Here is a 26464-nt window from a genome sequence, read left to right on the forward strand (position 1 = left end):
AAAATTACCTACAAGTGGAATCATACTGTAGTTTTTTGTCTGTTTAGTAAATAAGTTCATTTGTATCTTTTTTTTAGATTCTACATATAACTGATATCATATGACATTTATCTTTGACTTCCAGTTGCATGATAATCTCTAAGTCCATCCATGTTACTGCAAATGGCTTTATTTCGTCCTTCTTTATGGCTGAGTACTATTCCATTGTATATAGGTACCACATCTTTATCCATTTATCTGTTCATGGACGTTTAGGTTGCTGCCATGTCTTGGCTGTTGTAAGAGTGTTATAATTAGGGTGCATGTCTTTTTTCAAATTCTAGTTTTGTCTGGGTATATGCCCAAGAGTGGAATTGTAGGATCACATTGCTCAGTTGTGTCCGACTCTTTGGGACCCCATGGACTACAGCACTCCAGGCTTCCCTGTCCTTCACCATCTGGAGCCTGCTCAAACTCATGTCCATTGAGTCGGTGATGCCATCCGATCATCTCATCCTCTGTCATCTCCTTCTCCTGCCTTCAGTGTTTCCCAGCATCAGGGTCTTTTACAGTGAGTTGGCTCTTCGCATCAGGTGGCCAAAGTACTGGAGTTTCAGCCTCAGCATCAGTCCCTCCAATGAATATTCAGGATTGATTTCCTTTAGAATTGACTGGTGTGATCTCCTTGCAGTCCAAGGGACTCTTGAATAGTATGGTAAATTGCAAATGTGGTTTTTTAAAGAACCATCCATACAGTTCTCCCTAGTGGCTCCACCAATTTACATTTCCACTAACAGTGTAGGAGGTTCCCCTTTTTCTGCACTCTCTCCAGCTTTTATTATTTGTAGCCTTTTTGATGGCCATTCTGACTGGTGTGAGGGAATACCTCATTATAGTTCTGATTTGCATTTCTCTGTTAGCAATGTTGAAGATCTTTTCATGTGCCTTTTGGCTATCTGTATATCTTTGGGAAAATGTCTATTCAGGTCTTCTCATTTTTAAAAATTGGGTTGTTTGAGTTGTTTGTTTTTTGATACTGAGTTGTATTAGGTCCTTATTTTGGGGGTTAATCTCTTGGTCACATTGTTTGCAAGTATTTTCTCCCATTTTCTGAGTTGTCTCTTTGTTTTGTTCATGGTTTCCTTTGCTGTACAAAATCTTTTAAGTTTAATTAGGTCCCATTTGTTTATTTTTTTTATTTTCATTACTTTAGGAAGTGAAGGCAATGGCACCCCACTCCAGTACTCTTGCCTGGAAAATCCCATGGAAGGAGAAGCCTGGTGGGCTGTAGTCCATGGGGTCGCTAAGAGTTGGACACGATTGAGCGACTTCACTTTCCGTTTTCACTTTCATACATTGGAGAAGGAAATGGCAACCCACTCCAGTGTTCTTGCCTGGAGAATCCCAGGGATGGGGGAGCCTGGTGGGCTGCCGTCTATGGGGTCACAGAGTCGGACACGACTAAAGACTTAGCAGCAGCAGGAGGTGAAAATATTGCGGTGATTTATGCCAGAGTGTTGTGCCTGTTTTAAGAGTTTTATAGTATCTGGTCTTACATTTAGGTCTTTAATCCATTTTATTTTTGTTTATGATGTTAAGAGCGTGTCCTAATTTCACTCTTTTATATGTGGCTGTCCAGTTTTCCCAGCACCACTTACTGAAGAGACTTACCTTTTCTCCACTGCCTCCTTTGTCATAGGTTATTGACTAAGTGCATGGGTTCATTTCTGAGCATTCTGTCCTGCTCCATTCATCTATATTTCTGGGTTTTGTCAGTCACATGCTGAAGTCAGAGAGCCTAATTCCTCCAGCTCTGTTTTCTTTCTCAAGATTGCTTTGGCTATTTGAGGTATGACCCATTTTGAATTGGTAATTTTTTGTAATGGTGTAAGAGTCCAGGTTTTTTTTTTTTTTTTTTTTTTTTTGCCTCTAGCTATCTAGTTGTTCCATTGAATTGCCTTGGCATCTTTATTAAAATGAATTGGCCATATATATTTTTATATATACATGAACTAACTTACTGTGTTGGTTACTGTAACTTAGTAATCTAAGTCTTGAAGTCAGTATTAGTCCTTCAGCTTATATTTCAAAATGGTTTAGACTAAGTCCTTTGTATCCCCAAACAAACTTCAGAATTAGATTGTAAATTTCTATAGAACATAAGGCTGTCCAGGTTTTCATTGGAATTGTATTGAATCTATGGAAAGTTAACATCTTACCAATATTGAATCACTGACTCAGAAATAGGAGATATCTCCTCAATTATTTAGGTCTTCCTTATTTTCTCTCAACAGTGTTTGTTAATTCCAGAGTAAAGGTAATGCAAATCTTTTGTCCATTTTATCCCTAAAGCCTACAAGTTTTATAATGCTGCACTATTGTTTTGTAAACTTATTTCTTGTTTTTTCATTGCTAGTATATAAAATTGAATTTATTTTTATATGTGCTCTTTTATTCTGAAACCTTGCTAAACTCATTCTAGCAGCATTTTATGTTTGTATTCTGTATGATTTTTCACATAGATGATCATGTCTGCAAATACAGTATACAAAATAAATAAGCTCCTTCCCTTCCAATCTGTTTTTTTTTTTTTTTTTGTCTGGCCTGTAACATTGTCTAGAACCTCCAGTACAGTTCTGAATAGACTCATGAATGGACATATTTGTGTTGGTCCTGATTTAGAGAAAGCATTTAGTCTTTTAAAGATGCCCTCTCTGATTGGGGAAATTCCTTTCTGTTCTAGTGTGCTGAGAGTTTTTCTCTGGAAAGGATGTTGGATTTTTTCAGATGCTTTCCCTGCCTTTATTGAGACAAACCTCTTTTTCCTTCTTTAGTCTATGTTTATGCCTTGTGAATTATATTCATTTTGGAATGGTAAACCAACCTTGCATTTCTGGGATAAACTTCACTTGACCATAGTATGTTAAGGTTTGCTCTTATTTTTTTTCTTCTGTTTACTTTGCGTTTCATTTGCTTTTACTTTTCTAGTTTTTTTAAGTTGGGCTTAGGTTTATTGAAGACCTTTCGTCCTTCCTAATAGAGTTGTTTTAGTGCTATAAATTTCCCTCTAAGTATTGCTTTAGTTGCATTCCAAATCTTTGATGTATTTTCATTGAGTTTAAAATACTGTCTTATTTCCCTTTTAATGTTTTCTTTGATCCAAGGATTATTTATGTTAATGTTGAAATATTTGAGATTTTCTAGATCTTTCTGTTATTGCTTTCTAATTTGATTCCATTGTGGCCAGATAACATATATTGTATAATTTAAATACTTCTGGATTTGTTTTATGAGATTGTTTTATGGCCCATACTATGTTCTATCTTAGTAAATGTTCCATGTGCCCTTGAATGTGTATTCGGCTACTGTTATACGTAGACTGTTCTATTAATGTCAATTAAGTCACATTGGGTGATAGTGTTTTTAAGTCTTCTGTATCTTTAGTTGTTTTTGTCTTAATTTTTCTGTCGGTTATTAGCAGAGGGGTGTTGATATCTTGGAGCATAACTGTGGATTCGTCAGTTTCTCATTGCAGTTCTTTCATTTTGCTTCAGGTGTGTTGAAGCTCTCTTATTAGGTGCATATTTAGGGCTGTTATGTCATCTTGTTGAATGCCACTTTTATTCATTGTGAAATTAACAATTTGTGTCCCTGGAATAAATCCCACTTGATCACAGGGTATGATCTTTTTATATATTGTTAAATTCAGTCTGCTAATATTTTGTTGAGGGTTTTTACATCTATATTCATCAGAGACATTCGCCTCAGATTTTTTATGTGCTATCTTTTTTCTTTTCTTGGCTGACTGTGCTGTGCTGCCTGCAGGGTCTTAGTTCCCTGACTAGGGATCGAACCTGTGACCCCCCCCCACAATGGAAGAGTGGAATTCTAGCCACTGAACTGCCAGGGAATTCCCTTTTTGTGTGTTGTGTTTGTCTGATTTTTGTATCAGAGTGATGCTGGTCTTAACAGAATGAATTTAGGGGACTGTTCCCTCCTTTTCAATTTAAAAGTAATTTTAAAAGTTTAAAAAAGTAGTTGTGGATAGATATTAGCTCTTTTTTATATTTGGTAGAATTCCCCTATAAAACTGACCAGTCCTGGACTTTTGCTGAGAGATTTGATAACTAATTAAATTTTACTACTAATGATTGATCTGTTTAGATTATCAGTTTCTTCTTGATTCATTCTTGAAAGATTGTACATTTCTAGAAATTTATGTTTCTACTAGATTCTCCTGTTGGCATATAATTGTTTTTGTTTCTTGCATGTAATTTTTTTTATCTGTGATACTGGTTCTAATTTCTCCTCTTCTGTTTCTTTCATTTGGCTTCTGTTTTCTTTTCTTTTTTTTTATTTTTTATTTTTTTCTTCAGGCTTCTGTTTTCTTAAAGAGCCTGGGTAAAGGCTTGTCAGTTTTCTTTTCAAAAAGCTAACTCTTGGCATATTGATATTTTTTTTTTTTTTGGATCTCTGTTTTGTTTTTGATCTTTATTAATTACTTCTTTCTGCTGACTTTGGGCTTGTATGTTCTTTTGTAATTCTTTTAGATGCAGGTTGAAATGTTTCTTGCTCCTTGAGGTAGGCCTGTTTTGCTCTAAACTTCCCTCTCAAAACTGCTTTGCTTGCTGCATTGCATAGACTTTGAAATGTTGTGTTTTTATTTTTGTATGTCTTGAAGTATTCTTGATTTCCTCTTTGAAAAGACATTTTCTCTTTATATAGAATTCCTACAACAGATAGTAGCAGATGGATTTAAAACTTGTTTTTGTATTTCATTACTAAATGCGTGTATCATCCTTTTATTATTATCAGGTCATCTTGCCTTCTGGTGCATTTGAAGACTGTGAAAGGAAATGAATGAAGTAGGCATCTCCTATTAGGAAGTAATATTGTTTGTATTCTTGGAAACTAAGTGGCAACATAGTCTCTGATTTCACCTTGAAGAAAATGGTATCTGACCAAACGAACCTTGAACTTGGTCCACCTGAATTGGAAGAACATTGCAATATAAGGCCACGAAAAAGGTGTTAACTGTCATTCCTTCACTCCCTGACTTTCAGTGAGTTCGGCAGTGATGCGTTTTTTGTGTTAATGCTTTGAAGTATGCGGTCACATCTTGGACATCTGTCACCTGCAGTTAAGGCAAGCCATTAGCTAATGGAACTGATTCCCTCCCATAACAGATGCTGAAATAAGTCAGGATGTGCAGTCAGTCATGAAAATGTGACTTGACTGTAGCTGAGGTGTTTGAAGTTGAGAGCTAACAGATCATAGGTGTTGTGTTGGTTACAAATTAATAAATTACTAACATTCCATGTTTTAAAATGACTCAATAGTAGTCATATTGTGACATCAAATGGGTGTTTAGGGAAGGACTCCTTGCTGCCACCAAGTTAGGTCTGCAAAGTACACTAAGTGAAAAAGGTTTCTGAATGAATGTTCTGCTATACTGGCACTAGGGTTTTGTTTTGTTTTTAAAGTCTTTTCTGCTGCTCCTTAAGCACTGCTGTATAGGTTTTGGTCATGAGTGGGGTTGATGAAAGCCAAGAGATGAAAAGGGAAAAGAAATGTGTTCTGTGATGTCTGCACTGACCAAAACATATTGCCAGGGCAGCAGGCTTAATATGGGCTTTTACCTTTTACACTGTATACCTTTGTGTCACAGTGTCCTGTCAAATTATCTTCATTTCTTCTTGAGTGGAGATTGAGGATAAGTAAAAGGTAGTTGTTGAAGAACATTCACTTTAGGGATAAAATGGTCTTGTTAAAATCAGGAAGTAGAAAATTTGGCCCCAGATCTACAGTCAAATTACTAAAACACATACATGTGAGAACATTACCTCCTGTTCGATGATTACTTGGTAGCTAGTTCATAGTTCACCAAACGAGTATGAATCTGGAAGAATGGAATATGGTGGGCAAGGGGCAGTGTTGTGATCCTAGCTCTTTTTGACATAATTTTTCAAATGTATTCCTTTGTGTGCTGTAACTCTTGATATTCGGTCTGTAGGTTCATTCTCAAAGTTTCTCACTCAAAACAAAAACCATGCCATCTGTAAAAAACTCACTGTTCTTCACCTAGTTACTTAAAGGAGTCATTTCTACTCACTAATTATTATCTTTCAGTTTCTTTTCAGCTCCTTGAAGCCAGATTCTCCCCCTCACCATTCTAGTGATGTTTCTGTCAGATTACTGGTGATCTCTCTGCAGACCTGTCCATTTGGCCTCTTGAAATAAAACACCATCAACGTGACCTTGGTCTTACCGTCTCTCTGACCACTTTTTCATCGCCATCTTTGTCCCTTAGATGTTAATGTTTCCCAGTTTTATCTTAGTACTTTTTGTCCTGATGTAATCTCATTTACATATATGGTCTATTCAAGACCATACGCTGATAATCCTCATATGTAGTTTTACTATTGGTATCTCACCAGTTTAAAAGAAACAGCTTCCTCTTGTTGGACTCAACTTCAACTTGGATGACTTATTTTCAGCTCAGACTGATATCCCTTCACTTAGTTTTTCATGTTGTTTTGTGGTGTCCTCATCTTCCAGAAAGTTCCTGACCTAAATCTTCATTATTACTTGAGGCTTAGCAGAAGTTATTACTGTCCTGTGTTTCCATACTGTAGTGTATTTAACTTTATATAATGTTATGGCACCGAAACTTTGTGCCATAAAAGGAGCTCTTAGTGTTGGAGCTCCTTGAGCCACCTGATGGCTTCTCAGTAAGGGCTGCGTTGAAGTGAATTCATTCCTACAGTTTGTACTTGTACATGACATGTGCAAGTTTTCAGGTGAAGTAACTTTTACATATTCTGGAGTGGTTCCCTTATTTAAGGGATTCTAATATGGGAAGACCCAGGACATAGGGTAGCTTCATATAATTTAGAGCTGGATAAGACCTTCATTTACTTAAGATCACACAGCCAGTGGAAAGCTGTGTTGGTTAGAATCAAAGTCACCAGATGCTCAGGCCAATAATACTTTTACTTGCACTATGCTGTTGCCCAGAATAGACACTGTAATCCTCTAAACTCATGAAAGTTAAGCTTGAGATGAAGTCATAAAAGCTAAAAACATGTAGAGATGAGTAGTCCATTCTCCACGAGTCTCTCTAGTTTCGGCATGCCTTGCCAACAGAGGCACTGATCACTTTTCTTCCAGACTGCCCTTCCAAAGATGTCTGTGTAAAGTGAACAGCTTTAGAAGAGAGCAACTGTCTCTTTCTGGAGCATAAGATTAGACAGGTCTGTTTATAAACCAGCACAACAATAATAATGTTTCCCACTGATGCAAAAGTTAGGCAGGTTTTCAAGTGGCCAGTTCATTAAGATTTGGGTTTCCTAAGCTCAGAGTTCCTCAGCTGTGACACAGACCCACTCTGCGTGTGACCGCTACCTAGGTTACTCCAGGTTACCTCCATGAGGTGTGGGTGCAAAGTGAACATGAAGCTCGTGCTGCTTAGCATGCTCTAGGTAAGTAGATCCATCATCTCTGACCTAGGGTCTCACATCTTTTGCTAGCATTCATGAAACTACTTAGTAAGTAGGGCAAAATCTGACCCTTCCAGTTCTTGATGTAAAGCAGGTATTCTGAGAATTAAAATGGGTAAAATTTGCTTAATATAGCGGCTTCATGGATAATTTAGACCATAGGTCATCTGTGCAGAGACTCCAACCTGCTTTATCTGGTCCCCCTTTGCTTTAGTTTCTAGTCCCCTAAATGGTATCCAGGAGTCCGTTTCAATTGTGCTCTTCCTCCCCTCTATGCTACAGAAACCTTATCTGGCAAACCCTCCGTGGCCTCTAGGACAGCACTTGCAGATTCATGGTATATCCTAGTGCTAGCAAAAGGAAAAAAAAACTGGAGAAACCGAGTCATGTTCCTTGCCCTTGAAAGGCAGCTGTTATATTTGCCCACAGCCTCTTCTCACCTTGAACTTCCTCCCCTCCTTTGGTTGGCACAGTTCCTGCTAGCAGGAAGGTAGTCTAGAAGGGTCTACTAATACAAGCCCTCAACCCCCAACAGAATTTGTGCACTGTCTCCTTGAAATAAATGAAAACATTTGGAAATAGCATCTTTCTTTTGATATTTCTTCTTGGTACTGGCAGAGGCATCTCAATTTTTTTACCTCATGAGGAGCAGGCTTTGGCCTGGTGATTTTTATCATGATCACATGGATTTTCCATCACAAATGCCCCATTTCTTGACTAAATCTTCACTCTGCCTGAAATGCCTTTGGCCAAAGTTTAAGTGCATGTGAGGTCATGCTGAACTTTGCCATACTCAAAAAATAATTCAATTATAGGCTGCCTTGTACAGAATAGCGAAAGGGGAATTGGTTTCCTGTGGCTGTCGTAACAAATTGCCACAGACTTAGTGACTTAAAACAATAGAAACTTACTTTCTGATAGCTCTGAAGGCCGGAAGTCCAAAATCAGTTTCACTGAACTGAAACCAGGGTGTCCGCAGGGCCACACTCTGCTCTAGGGCAGAATCCATTCTTGTTCTTTGAGCTCCTGGTGGCTGCCAGCGTTCCTTGGCCTGGGGCCACAGCGCTCTCATCTCTGTTGTCATACTGCCTTCTCTTCTGTCTGAAATCTCTTTTACAGACACTCGCAACTGTATCTGGGGTCCACCTAGATAACCCAGGATATTTTCCCAATCACAAGATTAACTGAGTAACACCCATTAAGTCCATTTTTGCCCTATAAGGTGGTTCCAGGGATCACATGAATATTTTCTGGAGGACCACTATTCATTCTCTCACTGTGTGTAAAGCCTTAAAAATAGACCAAGTTAATAATATTCAGAAAACTAAGACCATGGCATCTGGTCCCATTACTTCATGGGAAATAGATAGGGAAACAGTGAGACTTTATTTTGGGGGGCTCCAAAATCACTGCAGATGGTGACTGCAGCCATGAAATTAAGACGCTTACTCCTTGGAAGGAAAGTTATGACCAACCTAGACAGCATATTAAAAAGCAGAGACGTTACTTTGCCAACAAAGGTCCGTCTAGTCAAGATCATGGTTTTTCCAGTAGTCACGTATGGATGTGAGAGTTGGACTGTGAAGAAAGCTGAGCGCCGAAGAATTGATGCTTTGAACTGTGGTGTTGGAGAAGACTCTTGAGAGTCCCTTGGACTGCAAGGAGATCCAACCAGTCCATCCTAAAGGAGATCAGTCCTGAGTGTTCATTGGAAAGTCTGATGTTGATGTGGTTCCCTGGTGGCTCAGAGGTTAAAGAATCTGCCTGGAATGTGGAAGGCCCGGGTTCGATCCCTGGGTTGGGAAGATCCCCTGGAGAAGGAAATGGCAACCCACTCCAGTACTCTCTTGAGTCTGAGTGAACTCCGGGAGTTGGTGATGGACAGGGAGGCCTGGTGTGCTGAGATTCATGGGGTCGCAAAAAGTCAGACACGACTGAGCGACTGAACTGAACTGAACTGATGTTGAAGCTGAAACTCCAATACTTTGGCCACCTGATGTGAAGAGCTGACTCATTTAAAAGGCCCTGATGCTGGGAAAGATTGAGGGCAGGAGAAGGGAACGGCAGAAGATGAGATGGTTGGATGGCATCACTGACTCAATGGACATGAGTTTGGGTAGACTCTGGGAGTTGGTTTTGGACAGGGAGGCCTGGAGTGCTGCAACTCATGGGGTCACAAAGAGTTGGACACAACTGAGTGAACTGAACTGACTGAACTGTTCAAACAGTTTTGCAGACAATTAAATGTACGGTTGATTAGTTATTAGCTCTCCCACTACCATATTGTTTCATTATAAATACAAAGACCATACAACTCAATTTACCCAGGACAGTCTTAGGTAATTACTACTTTCATTATTACTCAAAATTTTTTTGGGTAAGTATACAGTCTTCCTGTTTATAAACAGCCTTAAGAAGATGACAATTCGTTGTGCTCTCCTGGGAAAAACAACTATTTACAATTTGAATTTCCATCTAACACAATTTGAATTGTGTTATAAAGCCAAAGCTGCTTAGTACTGCACTGAGGTCTCTTACTTATTCATACCACAAATACCTAAGGATGGTAGGATTTTTCAGATTACAAGACCAAGTGGCTGAAGACTGATCAAAAGTCACTGGTGGGGGAAAAAAAAAAAGCCCTCACTGGTGAAACCAGTTTGAGGATAAGCTGAGCCACAGGGCTCAGGTCTGCCTGGTGACCTTCCAGGCTGTTGTGCAGTACAAGTAAGGTGAAGGTAGGAATAGAGTAAGCTGGTTCTACTAGCTGTTCCTTAGGGCTTTTGTTTTACCAGGAGGAAGAATGGCAAACTCCATCTTTGATACCTAAAACTTACTGTGTTTCATATACAAACGTGTCTAATATGTCAAAGTTAGCTTGAGCCCACAAGAGAATGAATTTACCAAATACTATGGTAAATGAATAAACTGCCTATCCTTCTATTTAAAGAATAGATTGAAAAGCTTGAATGTAATATTTATTTGGTGAATTTACATGTGAGGTCATTTACAAAAGAAAAGATACAGACAGATGCAGCTTTCCGCGCAGTTTCAAATATTTTTCAGAACAGGCAATAGTCCATGAGGATCTGGAATGACAGTATCGAATGGTACATGCTTCAGTTTCCTTTGTGTGTTTTCTACCAAACCCCGAGGGGTAGGAAGAGAGAAGAAAATATCAGTGTTAATGTAACTACAGCCATGCAAATAAAAACTGTTTTAAGCCAGAGGTTGTTCAGAGATGTAGAACATTTCTGTATTCAGGGGTTATTACAGTAGGTGCTTAATTTAAAAACTACGAGGCAGCACTCTCCCACTTTCCATTATCCAAGCCATCTTAAATTATGTTCGCTGCCCCCACCAATTAGTTAGAGGCCTCGCCAATATTTTCCAGACTCTGACTTTGGAAGGGAGTCATTTCTAGTAGCTTCTAAAAAGATGGCATTTTTGACAAAATCTTTTTGGTTTTAATAGGATAAAGCACCTTTTTAAAGGGGGGGTAAAATACTCATTTACTCCCAACAATGTAAACTCTAATTAGATAATATTTCCAGCAAAGTACAATTGACAGCTTGCTCTTTTATTCTACTCAGACCTAAGTAAACCTCTTCCCACCCTGAATATCTCAAAACCACCATAAATATCTCAAAAGAGGACATTCTTTAAGAACACCCCACCCCCTACCAGGAAAAATCCAGCATATAAGAAAAGGATGATCTATCAAAGTGACATGTTGAAAAAACAAAGTGATTGCTAAGGAAGAGGGTGAGATAAAGGTAAGATGAAAGAAACAAAACCCTGCTGTTGGTGCCCCCAGTACAGACTGGACATGGTTAAAGACCAAAGGCAGTTCAAAACTAAAAGACATGCCATGTGTCCTCAGCATCTTTGAAAATACTGGCTCACGATCCCTTAAGTACACAGAGCCATAGTTAAGAAGCATTAAACTTGTCACTTCAGGAAATACTATGCTTCTAGACATGGGACTTTCAGCCTTTTTGAACTGTCAGCCCCAGTTTCTTCACTAGAAATTTTAAGCTAATTATTTACTACATTTCATCTTTATATATATATATATATATAAAACCAATCTTTGTTTTCTTTAAAAAGTACACTATTAAATAGTAGTACCTATTAAACAAAATAACCATGGCAATTATAAACACAATTTCCTCTTACCTCATGCCTGGTCTGCTCTCCCTTGAATACTCAGGCTTCTGCACATACATCAACTAGAATATCTCACTTCTGCATGATTTGCTGTAGGAAAAAGAGCTACTGTAGACTTTAAGAATGATGTACATTATCTATTAGAGTTGAAGGGGGTCAAAAGATTTAAGTGCTGCCACCATGTCTAACATTCTGCAGAATCAGAGGCATTGTGCATGCTGACTGACAGTGGTTTAAAGGGTCTCAATTTTGCTGCCGTAAAAACAAAATCCCCACTTAAGCTTTGTTTCCTTCAGAGGAATCAACTGAAAGGGATTAACCAAATCTTAAAAGAATCCTATTTTACAGCACGTACTATGTTAATTAAAAAACCAACATGCTGTAAAACTGTAGAATATTCATATATATACACATACACCCACACAAAGACAAAATCAACCAGCACATATTCACCCTCCCACCCCCTCAGAAAAAAAGTCAAATCAACAAATCAAAGTTTTTATTTGCATGGCCAATTGTCATTTGTACTCTTTGCAACTTTATTTTCATATCCCTTTAACAGGTTCTAAGCTTTTGTTGCACAGGGAATAAAAGCTGCCACACCGCAAACTTTCTTCAACAGCCACTCCCACAATACCTAAACATGAGACAGCTGTAACAAAGGACAACAGCACAAATGGAAACACGAAGTCCCACCATTCAACACAGTTCACAACAGTGTCTTCAGGGTTTAGCTGAAGAGGGGTAAACTTCTAAAAAGAGGGTCATTTCCCTTCCCCCATATTTTATAATGTTGGTGGTTTTAATCCGTATTTCTTTGCAACTTCTGTCTGGGCATGGGCAGCATCACAAAGTGAGTATAGATGAGCCATCTCCATTTCTGATTTGGCCAGGTTAATAGCTTTGTTGAACATGTCAATGGCTTTCTCCATGTTTCCTCTAAAAGAAAAAAACCCAAAAATTAAATGGAGCTGACTTTTAAGTTTCAACCATGATACTAATAAAATGCTTCTTTATAACAAGATGATGCCTATCACATAGAAAACAATGAATGTTAGCTACTATTACAAATACAGGGCTTGCCTGGTGGCTCAGATGGTAAAGAATCTGCCTGCAACGCGGGAGACCTGGGCTTGATTGCTGGGTCAGTAGGAAATGGCAACCCACTCCAGTATGCTTGCCTGGAGCGTCCCATGGACAGAGGAGCCCGGTGGACTATAGTCCATGGGATCGCAAAGGGTTGGACATGACTGAATACTATATGTACTTATATTATGTCACTTGTGGCCTTTGTTTACAGATAAGAACAGTGAGACTAGAAAAATTCACTGACTTATTTAAAATCCTAATCACATCTGTTTCCTAAATTCTGCTCATTTCTACTTCATCATGAGGCTCCTTTAGAAAGCAGTGATGTAAGCTCAAAGAACATTAAGGGTATTCAGGGACCTTACCTTCACAGATCTGTGCAACCCTTACCAGCATATTGTTAGCCCCCACATCTCTACTCCAGTCACACAGGTCTTGAGTTCACTCATGCTAACAATGGTCAGATTATTTATTGCTTCTCTGCCTGATTCTAGTCAAATCCTTACCTTTCTAAGGCCCAGCTCAAATACTGACTAGAATATCTTCATGAAAAGTATTTTTCCCTTTCCCAGCAGGAATTGGCTGCTCCATCTCCATTGTTCCCATAATTCTATCATCCTATGCACAGTCAGATGAATATATATGCTTACACCAGTCTTTGTTGGTAAGTCACTAAGTCTTCAACTCTTTACAACCCCATGGACTGTAGCATGCTAGATGCCTTTGTTCATGTCCACTGAGTTGGTGATGGTATCTAACCATCTCATCTTCTGCTGCCTGCATTCCCCGCTTGCCCTCAATCTTTACCAGCATCAAGGTCTTTTCCGATGAATTGGCTCTTCCCATCAGATGGCCAAAGTACTGAAGCCTCAGCTTCAGTCCTTCCAATGAATATTCAGGGTTGATCTTCTTTAGGACTGACTGGTTAAATCTCCTTGCAGTCCAAGGGACTCTCAAGAGTCTTCTCCAGCACCACAGTTCAAAAGCACCAGTTCTTCAGCACTCATACTTCTTTATGGTCCAACTCTCACATCTATACATGACTACTGGAAAAACTGTAGCTTTGACTAAATCAACCTTTGTTGGCAAAGTGATGTCTGCTTTTTATATGCTGTCTAGGTTTGTCATAGTCTTCCTTCCAAGGAGCAAGTGTCTTTCAATTTCATGTCTGCAGTCACTGTCCACAGTGATTTTGCAGCCCAAGAAAATAAAAACTGTCACTGCTTCCACTTTTTTCCCCTTCTGTTCGCCATGAAGTGATGGGACCAGATGCCATGATCTTAGTTTTTTTGAATGTTGAGTTTCAAGCCAGCTTTTCCACTCACCTCTTTTCCCCTTCATCAAGAGGTTCTTTAGTTCCTCTCCACTTTCTGCCATTAGAGTGGTATCATCTTCATATCTGGGGTTATTGATATTTCTCCTGGGAACCTTGATTCCATCTTGGGACTCATCCAGCCTAGCATTTTTCATGATGTACTCTGCATATAAGCAGGGTGACAATATATAGCCTTGTACTCCTTTCTCAATTTTGAACTAGTCAGTTGTTCCATGTCTGGTTCTAACTGTCACTTCTTGACCTGCATACAGGATTCTCAGGAGACAGATAAGGTGCTCTAGTATTCCCATCTCTTTAAGACTTTTCCACAGTTTGTTGTGATCCATACAGTCAAAGGCGTTAGTGTAGTCAATGAAGCAGAAGTAGATCCTTAATGGGCACCTTTCAATTCCCAGAACCAAGTACAATGCTTGGTAACTATTATCCATTTTTTGAATAAATGGATGAATACGTTTTGTCAAAAAACATAAAATTTACCTCTTACAGTCTGTGACTAGGCTTTATATACTTACTAAGAAGCAAGAGCTGTTTTAAAGTAACTAGTATTGGGTATGTATACATGCATACATGCCTGTAATCTTACAATAAATACTAAGTCCCCACTATATATATAACGGGCTTCCCTGGTGGCTCAGATGGTAAAGAATCTGCCTGCCATGCAGGAGACCTGCGTTTGATCCCAGGGCTAGGAAGATCTCCTGGAGAAGAGAACAGCTACCCACTCTAGTATTCTTGCCTGAAAGAATTTCAAAAACAGAGGAGCCTGGAGCGCTATAGTCCATGCAGTCACAAAGAGGTGGACATAACTGAGCAACTAACACACACACATATATATGACAGTTAAACTCTAAGAAGTAAAATGTACCTCTGGGTGACTGTAGTTAATCTCCTACTACATATATTGATATGGTGCATAATAGACAATTAAAAAAGTAACAGTTCATGTTCAGATATTAGGTAGACAGAAGATTTGCTAAATCTTACGTTAACCAGCAATTTCATTCATTAACATTTATCTATTTGTAAAGCAGGATTTAGAATGGATTTCTTAAAGTACATTTCAAACACAATTCATCAAACTCCATAAATCAGGAGCCCTTAACCCACGCCCTATGAACAACTTACGTGCAGAGAGTTTCCATATATGCATTATTCTAGGAAAAGTCCACATCTTTGCTCAAAAGATTAAGAACTACTACCCAATCATATTCTAGCATAAGAATATTTTATTCACATTAACTAGAAATTAAGAAATAATTTAATATTTATATGCAACTGTCAGAATGGTTCCAAAGAATCACAAAAATTTTCACCACCCTATACATACACACACACACACACACATCCACACCCACACCCACCCACATTCTGCTTCCTCTGGAGCTGAGAGAGAAGAGGACTCCAGGAGTGACTGAATGTTATTAAGACAACTCCTACTGGTTCCTGATAAGTGATGGTGGGAAGATCAGCTACTTTCAGCATCAGTGAAATATGGGTTCATCTCTTCTTTCTTTCACTTTTCACTTTCACTCATTGGAGAAGGAAATGGCAACCCACTCCAGTGTTCTTGCCTGGAGAATCCCAGGGATGGGGGAACCTGGTGGGCTGCCGTCTCTGGGGTCACACAGAGTCGGATACGACTGAAGTGACTTAGCAGCAGCAGTAGCAGCTCTTCTTTCTACTACTGACTCACAATGTCACCTTATTAATTTAACCACTCTAGGAATACAAAGATGAGCACAATAGAGGGCAGAAGAGGTATGGACCTAACAGAAGCAGAAGATATTAAGAAGAGGTGGCAAGAATACACAGGAAAACTATACAAAAAAGACATTCATGACCCAGATAATCATGAAGGTGTGATCACTCACCTAGAGCCAAACATCCTGGAATATGAAGTCAAGTGGGCCTTAAGAAGCATCACTCCAAACAAAGCTAGTGGAGGTGACGGAATTCCAGTTAAGCAATTTCAAACCCTAAAAGATGATGTTGTAAAAGTGCTGCACTCAATATGTCAACAAGTTTGGAAAACTCAGCAGTGGCCACAGTACTAGAAAAGGTCAGTTTTCATTCCAATCCCAAAGAAAGTCAATGCAAAAGAATGCTCAAACTATGACACAATTGCACTCATCTCACACACTAGTAAAGTAATGCCAGAAATTCTCCAAGCCATGCTTCAACAGTATGTGAACCGTGAGCTTCCAGATGTTCAAGCTGGATTTAGGAAAGTCAGAGGAACCAGAGATCAAATTGCCAAAATCCATTGGATCACTGAAAAAGCAAGAGAGTTCCAGAAAAACATCTACTGCTTTATTGACTACATCAAAGCCTTTGACTGTGTGGATCACAACAAATTGTGGAAAATTCTTCAAGAGATGATAATACCAGACCACTTGACCTGCCTCTTGAGAAATCTGTATGCAGGTCAGGAAGCAACAGAACTGGACACGGAACAAGAGACTGCTTCCACACCGGGAAAGGAGCACATCAAGGCTGTATAGTGTCACCCTACTTATTTAACTTATATGCAGAGTACATAATGAGAAACGTTGGGCTGGATGAAACACAAGCTGGAATCAAGATTGGCAGGAGAAATATCAATAACCTCAGATATGCAGATGACACCACCCTTATGGCAGAAAGCAAAGAACTAAAGAGCCTCTTGATGAAAGTGAAAAAGGAGAGTGAAAGCTGGCTTAAAACTCAACATTCAGAGAACTAAGATCATGGCATCTGGTCCTATCACTTCATGGCAGATAGATGGGGAAATAGTGGAAACAGTGGCAGACTATTTCTGGGGGCTCCAAAATCACTGTAGATTGTGACTGCAGCCATGAAATTAAAAGAGGCTTGCTCCTTGGAAGAAGAGTTATGACCAACTTAGACAGAATATTAAAAAACAGAGACATTACTTTGCCAACAAAGGTCCATCTAGTCAAAGATGTGGTTTTCCCAGTAGTCATGTATGGATGTGAGAGTTGGACTGTGAAGAAAGCTGAGCACTGAAAAGAAAGCTGAGTGCCAAAGAATTGATGTTTTTGAACTGTGGTGTTGGAGGAGACTCTTGAGAGTCCCTTGGACTGCAAGGAGATCCAACCAATCCATCTTAAAGGAAATCAGTCCTGAATATTCACTGGAAGGACTGATGCTGAAGCTGAAACTCCAGTACTTGGCCACCTGATGTGAAGAACTGACTCATTTGAAAAGACCCTGATGCTGGGAAAGATTGAAGGTGGAAGAAGAGGATGACGTAATTGGATGGCTTCACTGACTCGATGGACATGAGTTTGAGTAAACTCTGGGAGTTGGTGATGGACACGGAGGTCTGGCGTGCTGCAGTCCATGGGGTCGCAAAGAGTTGGACACGACTGAGTGACTGAACTGACTGACTGAGGAATCAGTTTCTATACTCTTTAATTAAATTGAAGACCATATAATCTCAACCTTATAAAGACAGATAAAAATCAACTGAAATATTTGGAAAGTACCTAAAGTTCAGTACCTGCCCTAGAGTAGATGCTCAAATGGATGACAATGCCAGTGTCAAGATGGCATGCTACATTAAAGTCTATGACATACACACAGGTGTCATCTGTTAATGGTGAATCTCAAGTGCAATGCTGGATAAACACACAGAAATCAAGAAGTTATGAAAAAGTCAGAACTGCAAAAATCTTACCCAGCTCCCTGATTTGAAAGAAAACGTGAGGGCTCAGAGGTGATGGTGCAAGTTGCCCAGCCACTTGGCTGTAGCAAGATCTATGTCTTTGGGCAATGTGGCTGCCAAGCTTTATGCTACAGTGCACTGCCCACGAACAATGCAGACATTTCCCCCTCCAACAGAAATGATAAGGTGACAGGAGGCACAACCATACAACAACTGTTAAAGAAAGATCAAGCTTCCCTTTTAATGCATATGCTTGACTTAAACAACTTTAATAAGTTTGATTTTTAAATTGAATAAACATGAAACCAAGCAAATCAAAGTTGTATAGTTTCAAGAGAATCTTGCCTCCAAAGGCATGTTAAGACTTAAAAATTCAATGAATAATGACAATAACCTATCTATAATGAAAAAAAAAAAAAACAAAAAGATAAATATCTCTGGAGCTTCCCTAACTTTCCTAAGGACAGACTATAGAAGTTACCTTTGTACTTCAATAGTTCCCATGGTTTCATATGCAAAATCACATTTATTGTCAATTTCAATAGCCTTGCTGATAAGCTCCAAACCTTTATCCAGATCTTGCTTCCACTGAAGCTGAAGTAAACTGCAAATGCAAAACAGCAGTCAGATGCGACCATGGCCCAGTATCAGTTCTGCTCTCAATGAGTTTATAATTTAATTAGTAAGGAAAACAAAATCTAAAACAGCACAATCAGCATCAAATTGGTTTTTTCCCCCTCAACTTATAGTGGTTTTGTAGTCTAAATTCCTTATTATGAAGTCTAAATCCCTTATTATAATGGTCTAGGCTCTATTATTAACTTCCTTTGCACAGCTAAATATTTTAATTTGTATAATTTAAGCGAAGTTTTAAAAATGATAATTTAAGTATACTAGAACAGGAAAAACCTATTTATGTGTCTCCTATTTTGATACAAGTAACATCTGACAGGATGTTCAGAACTGAAATCCTTAAGCTAGAGTGCAAGTAGCACGTTTACTAATTATTATATAATAATGAAACATTATTTAAAAAATAAAAGTTAAAAAAAAGTAAGAGTGAAGCATTCATAGCAATGAAGAAATTTTTCAGTTACCTCACTGACTCTACCACAGTCCCCTTTCTCAATGAGCAAAAACAAATCCATTTTATTACTATGCAAGCAATTTAGCTTTTTTACTGAAACAAACAAATCCCCAAAATACATACCCTTTATGAACATATGTTGTGGCATTATCTGGTTCCAAATTAATACATTTATCATACATTTCATCAGCTTTGCCAAACTGCTGTTGATCTGTTAATGCCTATGTGAAGAGATACTTCAGTTAAATTTAGGTAACTGTATCCCTAAGGAGTTAAAACTATGTCGCTTGTTAGTCATTAAAATTTACTTCATTTAACCATTCATTACCAAATTACTGTTTTGGGGTGACTGTTGTTTAGTTGCTCAGTCGCGTCCGGCTCTTTCGCAACTCCATGAACTGTAGCCTGCCAGGCTCTTCTGTCCATGGAATTTTCCAGGCAAGAATACTGGAGTGGGTAGCCATGCCCTTCTCCAGGGGATCCTCCTGACCCAGGGAGTCTTCCTATGTCTCCTGCATTGGCAGGTGGATTCTTTACCACTGATGCCACCTGGGAAGCCCTTGGGGATTAAATTTAATTAAAAATGTTAACCCTAAAAACAATGCTTATTTGGAAGGATAAATTTAGGTAGGTATGTTAATGGTTATCAGAGTTAATCCTTAAAAATAATTGGTGAAACGAAAAAAAGCTACAATCAGCTTTTAAGGCAAATTCCATGGCACAAATGGAAGGCTTGGTTAGGTGGAGACGAGACCATGCTCAAACGGTAACTCTGAGAGTCAGGCGGCACCTAAGCTCAAGCTTCAGAGTTCAAAGCAAAAAGTCATACTACGTAACTAAAATATAACTCTCTCTAAATATATATTAATTAAAAGTTGTAAACATCAGTGAGGGACCAAAAGACAGAAATTTAGTGCAAACAGACTTATAACAGTGCTAGTGCTGGTAAGACAATGCTCAAGGAAGCCAAAACCTATTGTGAAGTTAACACAATGATGGAGGAATATACAATTATGAAACCTCTGCTAAAGAGTTGTTCCTAATGTTGGTTTCTTTAAAAGCTACTTTACTCTTTTAGCTGCTTATAGAAATCTGAACCAAAAACGCCCTTTTGAATTTCATTTCAGGGATGAGGATGGTTACCTTCTGGTTTGTTTCGAATTAAATATAAAGCCGAAACACAAGTGTACTATTTAGTACGTACGTCATAAAATTATGTGTGTTCGTCCCACTTTAATTTCTGTACGTGCTATAAACTTTTATACATTATAGTACTCAGATGACCATTATATCTACTACTGTGGGCAAGAATCTCTTAGAAGAAATGGAGTAGCCATCATAGTCAACAAGAGACCGAAATGCAGTACTTGGATGCAATCTCAAAAGCGACAGAATGGCAAGGCAAACCATTCAATATCATGGTAATCCAAGTCTATGCCCCAAACAGTAATGCTGAAGAAGCTGAAGTTGAACACTTCTATGAATACCTAAAAGACCTTTTAGAACTAACACCCAAAAAAGATGCCCCTTCCATTACAGGGAACTGGAATGCAAAAGCAGGAAGTCAAGAAACACCTGGAGTAACAGGCAAACTTGACCTTGGAGTAAGGAATGAAGCAGGGCAAAGGCTACTAGAGTTTTGCCAAGAGAACACACTGGTCATAGTAAACACTCTCTTCCAAAAACACAAGAGAAGACTCTACACACGGACATCACCAGATGGCCAACACTGAAATCAGATTGATTATATTCTTTGCAGCCAAAGATGGAGAAGCTCTACAAAGCCAGCAAAAACAAGACTGGGAGCTGACTGTGGCTCAGATCATGAGCTCCTTATTGCCAAATTCAGACTCAAATTGAAGAAAGTAGGGAAAACCACTAGACCATTCAGGTATGACCTAAATCAAATCCCTTACGATTATACAGTGGAAGTGAGAAATAGACTTAAGGGACTAGATCTGATAGACAGAGTGCCTGATGAACTATGGACAAAGGTTCATGACACTGTACAGGAGACAGGGATCAAGACCATTCTCAAGAAAAAGAAATGCAAAAAAGCAAAATGGCTGTCTGAGGAGGCCTTACAAATAGCTGTGAAAAGAAGAGAAGTGAAAAGCAAAGGAGAAAAGGAAAGATATACCCATTTGAATGCAGAGTTCCAAAGAATAGTAAGGAGAGATAAGAAAGCCTTCCTCAGCGATCAATGCAAAGAAATAGAGGAAAACAATAGAATGGGAAAGACTAGCGATCTCTTCAAGAAAATTAGAGACACCAAGGGAACATTTCATGCAAAGATATATTGGGCTCAATAAATGACAGAAATAATATAGACCTAACAGAAGCAGAAGATATTAAGAAGAGGTGGCAAGAATATGCAGAACTGTACAAAAAAGATCTTCACAACCCAGATAATCATGATGGTGTGATCACTCAACTAGAGCCAGACATCCTGGAATGGGAAGTCAAGTGGGCCTTAGGAAGCATCACTAGGAACAAAGTTAGTGGAGGTGATGGAATTCCAGCTGAACTATTTCAAATCCTAAAAGATGATGCTGTGAAAGTGCTGCACTCAATATGTCAGCAAACTGGGAAAACTCAGCAGTGGCCACAGGACTGCAAAAGGTCAGTTTTCATTCCAATCCCAAAGAAAGGCAATGCCAAAGAATGTTCAAACTACTGCACAATTGCATTCATCTCACACGCTAGTAAAGCAAAGCTCAAAATTCTCCAAGCCACGCTTCAACAGTATGTGAACTGTGAACTTTCAGATGTTCAAGCTGGATTTAGAAAAGTCAGAGGAACCAGAGATCAAATTGCCAACATCTGCTGGATCAATGAAAAAGCAAGAGACTTCCAGAAAAACATCTATTTCTGCTTTACTGACTATGCAAAACCTTTGACTGAGTGGATCACAACAAATTGTGGAAAATTCTTCAAGAGATGGTAATACCAGACCACCTGACCTGCCTCTTGAGAAATCTGTATGCAAGTCTGGAAGCGACAATTAGAACTGGACATGGAACAACAGACTGGTTCCAAATAGGAAAAGTTCAAATAGGAAAAGGAGTACATCAAGGCTGTCTATTGTCACCCTGCTTATTTAACTTATGTGCAAAGTACACCACGAGAAATGCTGGGCTGGATAAAGCACAAACAGGAATCAAGATTGCCAGGAGAAATATCAATAACCTCAGATATATAGATGATACCACCCTATGGCAGAGAGTAAAGAAGAACTAAAGAGCCTCTTGATGAAAGTGAAGGAGGAGGGTGAAACAATTGGCTTAAAGCTCAACATTCAGAAAACTAAGATCATGACATCTGGTCCCATCACTTCATGGCAGACAGATGGGGGAAAACAGTGGCTGACTTTGTTTTCTTGGGCTCCAAAATCACTGCAGATGGTGACTGCAGCCATGAAATTAAAAGACGCTTACTCCTTGGAAGAAAAGTTATGACCAACCTAGACAGCATAGAGACATTTCTTTGCCAACAAAGGTCCATCTAGTCAAGATTATGGCTTTTCCAGTAGTCATGTATGGATGTGAGAGTTGGACTATAAAGAAAACTGAGTGCCAAAGAATTGATGCTTTTGAACTGTGGAGTTGGAGAAGACTCTTGAGAGTCCCTTGGACTGCAAGGAAATCCAACCAGTCCTTCGTAAGGGAGATCACTCCTGTGTGTTCATTGAATGGACTGCTGTTGAAGCTGAAACTCCAATACTTTGGCCACCTGATGTGAAGAGCTGACTCATTTAAAAGACCGTGATGCTGGGAAAGATTGAAGGCAGGAGGAGAAGGGGACGACAGAGAATGAGATGGCTGGATGGCATCAGTGACTCAATGGACATGAGTTTGGGTAAACTCCGGGAGTTGATGATGGACAGGGAGGCCTGGTGTGCTGTGGTCCACGGGGTTACAATGAGTAGGACACGACTGAGCGACTGAACTGAAAACTGACAGTACATGCTTTCACAATTAATAAGTCAGCATGCAGTCAGCAAACAATGTATCATTTGTTTAATTGTCATTCTGTCTAGGAATTAAAGACTGAATAGTTAAGATTTCAAACTGAGGTTGAAGAATTCCTGGGTTGTACTTCATATCCCAGAATTTCAACCCCTATGCAGGGGTGTATAGGACTTTTACAGAATAGATCCAACACCAATCAGTCTTCTCACAGTCCCTCTCAATAATCCCTGAAAAAGAAAGTTTTACCCCTGTGGAAATTTTCTTATAACTTGATTAATGATAGCATGAAGGAAATCAGAAACAAATCAATAAACCTTAAGGATGTTTGGAGGTAGCAGTCTACCATGGATAGTCATTTTTAAGTGCTTCCTGTTTCTGTGATATTTGGGGGGATGAGGAAGAAGGAGGGACAAATTTCTTTAGGCTAAAAAAAAAGACAAAATATATAGAATTTTGAGATGGCTGGGTTTTGAGATACCACAAACAGCTTTTAACTTAAAGATTAAGCAACAGTCATTCAGATATCATTTAGTTAGAGGGAAAACTCTTTAGCTGTGGGTATAAGAAGCTAATCATTTTCATCTAAATGAATGATTTAAAGTTAATAAACTTTTAAAGAGTTCAAACTATGATTAAAAGGGAAAATAATGCAAATTTAAATCCAATTTTCCATAGTTTCAAAACTAAATCAAGGAAAGCTTCAAGAATTTTGGATAAATCATACCTTAAAATGATCTGTTATAGACTAACTATTTAAAAGAACAGTAATCAAATAGAAAGAAAACTGTTTCCCAGGACATTTTCCCCACCAACTGCATGTAGTAAATCTTCCTAAAATAATTAAATTTTTATAAATCCAATCCAAAAGAAAACATGAGGGAAATGCTCTATTAAAGTCTCCCCAGGTTACAAGTTTAGGGCCACAGTTTTCAAATTATGTAACACAGAAAAGAAGCCCTGTTGAGGTGATTTAGGACCATTCTGAACATCCTGAGAACCAGGAACAAAGTTGTTTGCTTCCACAAAAGCTGCAACAAGAGCACTGTTTTCTGATTTTCACTCTAGGATTCAGGACATAAATTCAGTTCTTTACAGAACCGGCAACTGAAAAAATACGAAAAATGACATTTACCTGGGCATATAATGCATAGCCTTCAGCACATCTTGGAAATTTCTTTATGACCTCTTCAAAACCTTTCATAGCTGCTTGGATTTGTGAAGAATTGTTTCCTGTATATGCCTGGCGATACTGTGTAAAAAATCAACAGAGGCCTACCAAATCAAGAACTCAAAAACTCAGGAAATGTTAACATATTATAATGGTCACTCAAAATTACATAAATATTTCCAGAAAAGCATAATTGGCTGCATCTAAAAGGGTTCCACAGGAATATCTGCAGAGCAGGGATTCAAAGGCTATGTACAATTAGGGCTTCATTGCCACTATACAATTTTCAGATGCTCAATATCCTAGCAGACAGACTAACTTGAAGTTAACTTTGCATATAAATAGGGGAATATTAAAGAAATCAAAGAATATCAAAGAAATTTATTATCATTTTACTAAAAGCATTATAGTATCCTTCATCTGATAACATTTTCACTTGTTTGTAAACTGACTTTTTTATTTAAAAAGAAAATTCTTTTAGGAATCAGGATATGGGGCTAATTGGAAATATCTCATCTCATTAGAAATGGTCTTATTTTACCTGATTTTCAACTTTGTGTTTCTGAACAGCTCTACAAAGGTGAAATGAGAGGTGCGTTATACAGTGTCATGATTGCCAAGTATTTCCTTGAAATGCTTTTGTTCTTTGTACTGGCTTATGGCAAAGAGTAGGCAGAAGAGTGCTGTTTAGGGGGCACATAAAATCAGGGACAAACATCTATCAAGATGAACCAAATAAAGCACCCAGAGAAATACTGAAGCAGAACCTCAAGCAACATACGCACTTCTATTTCTTTAAGCTGACATGTTTTTCTCCCTGTTTGTCACAGATTGAAGGAAAAAAACAGAAGATTTTGTAGACAATGAGATACTTGTTTTTGTTCACAATGGGAAACACTGATGTTTAGGAAAATACAAGAGAAAGTAGAACCTACCAAAGCAAAACATTTCTGAGCTTGCGCCAGAGCCGACTCAGGTCTTAATCTAATACATTCATCAAAATCTGCTACTGCTTCTTCAACTTGATCAAGCAGTATTTTCAGCTAAGGAAAAAAAGTACACAAATAAGCACAGTTCAAAACAAAAACTACACCAGTTAAGCACATACTGTGCCTTTTTGCATAATCAGTATAAAGCTAAGCATGGAATTACTAATACAGAATTACTTTCTAGAAACAGTGAACCAGAAAATCTTATAATTTTAAAGGAAAGGTGCTAAAACTTAGAACTAGTGTTCAATTTTTTTAAAAAGCATTATAAACCTATCAGTTTTTAATCACTCTTAAGTGATTTTTCTCCTAGAATATGAAGTGTCTCTGTACTTTCAAACTTCAACGTAGTAGATCAGACATTAAATAATTACATTTCATATTAATCTTAAGATACACCAGTAAGGATAAAAATATCAAGAATTTTAAGGTTATCACGATACTTCTTAAGATGCTCCAGACAGAAATATTAGGTAAAATTTTCCATTAGAAAGGACTTGAACTTTTCTGTTATTATATGGATTAGTCCATACTTTCCACTCTAATGCACTCCAAGAAGCCACATCACACAAACAGATTTATAAAGCCATGTTTTTCCAGATGAGGCTGAAATTGGGAACTGTTTTCTTCACTATGAATTTTTACTAAAAACCTAATATGCATAGAATTATAAAGCTCTATTCAGAAGAGATTTTTTGTGATACTGTCTAGATAGCTCAGGTTAATAATTTCTTACAAGATGCCTACAAAAGTCTTTCGGTTGATTCTAAGCATTAACTCAAAATGCTCACTACAAGTTTTTTTAAATTTGTCACTAAGTTTTTAATGCTTTACTCATTGAAAACCTATGAAGCAGAAATGCCTAAAAACCAAACTTGAACTGGCGAGCCAACATTTGCAGCCTTCCTCTTCTCTCTCTCTCTGTTTTTAATAGGTAACTATCAGGACAAATGTTCAAGATGGAACTAAACAAATGTCAACCCAAACTAAACCACCCTGATACTTTGTTCACAGCTATCATAAGTGATATAAGAAAACTTTAAGACATTCTCAAAAATGCTATCAAATCCCTCAAGTCAAGGATCAGAACGCCTTAAGAAAATTAATTTACCTGTCCTCGGTGGTGATAAACATCTGCATTCTGGGGATCGATGTCGGCAGCCATGTTAAAATCCTGAGTAGACAACAAAGGCTGCTGCTGTTGCATGTACATGCTGCCTCTTTTGATGAGCGCATTTGCTCGAAGCTATATACCCAAAATGAGGAAAGATTCATCATTACTTTTTATTCTAATTTAGTTATTTTTTAAAAATAACAGCTTTATTGAGATGTAGTTCACATACTGTAAGAGTCATTTTTAGTATATGAATGTTAAAATGTTGTGCAACCAGTCACCACTAGAAATGTTTTCACCGCTCCCAAAAGAAACCTCCTACATATTAGCAGGACTCTCTATTTCACCTCTAATTCTCAGTCCCTGGAAACCACCATTCCGTCTTCTATTTCTAC

General features: G+C 38.4%; 1 protein-coding gene across 1 annotated transcript in view; it reads right to left on the reverse strand.

The window, feature by feature from the left end:
• TOMM70 (translocase of outer mitochondrial membrane 70) overlaps nucleotides 10444–26464 on the reverse strand; it is a 38526-nt gene continuing 22505 nt past the window's right edge. Inside the window, exons 7-12 of the mRNA XM_005674841.3 lie at nucleotides 26067–26201; nucleotides 24902–25009; nucleotides 23931–24047; nucleotides 18951–19048; nucleotides 18222–18344; nucleotides 10444–12587 (exon numbers count right to left, since the gene is read on the reverse strand). Coding sequence (XP_005674898.3) covers nucleotides 12434–12587; nucleotides 18222–18344; nucleotides 18951–19048; nucleotides 23931–24047; nucleotides 24902–25009; nucleotides 26067–26201 — 735 coding nt within the window. The 3' untranslated portion in view covers nucleotides 10444–12433. The remainder of the gene's footprint in view (nucleotides 12588–18221; nucleotides 18345–18950; nucleotides 19049–23930; nucleotides 24048–24901; nucleotides 25010–26066; nucleotides 26202–26464) is intronic.

Source organism: Capra hircus, chromosome 1 (assembly GCF_001704415.2).
Source record: "Capra hircus breed San Clemente chromosome 1, ASM170441v1, whole genome shotgun sequence".
NCBI classification, from domain to species: Eukaryota; Metazoa; Chordata; class Mammalia; order Artiodactyla; family Bovidae; genus Capra; species Capra hircus.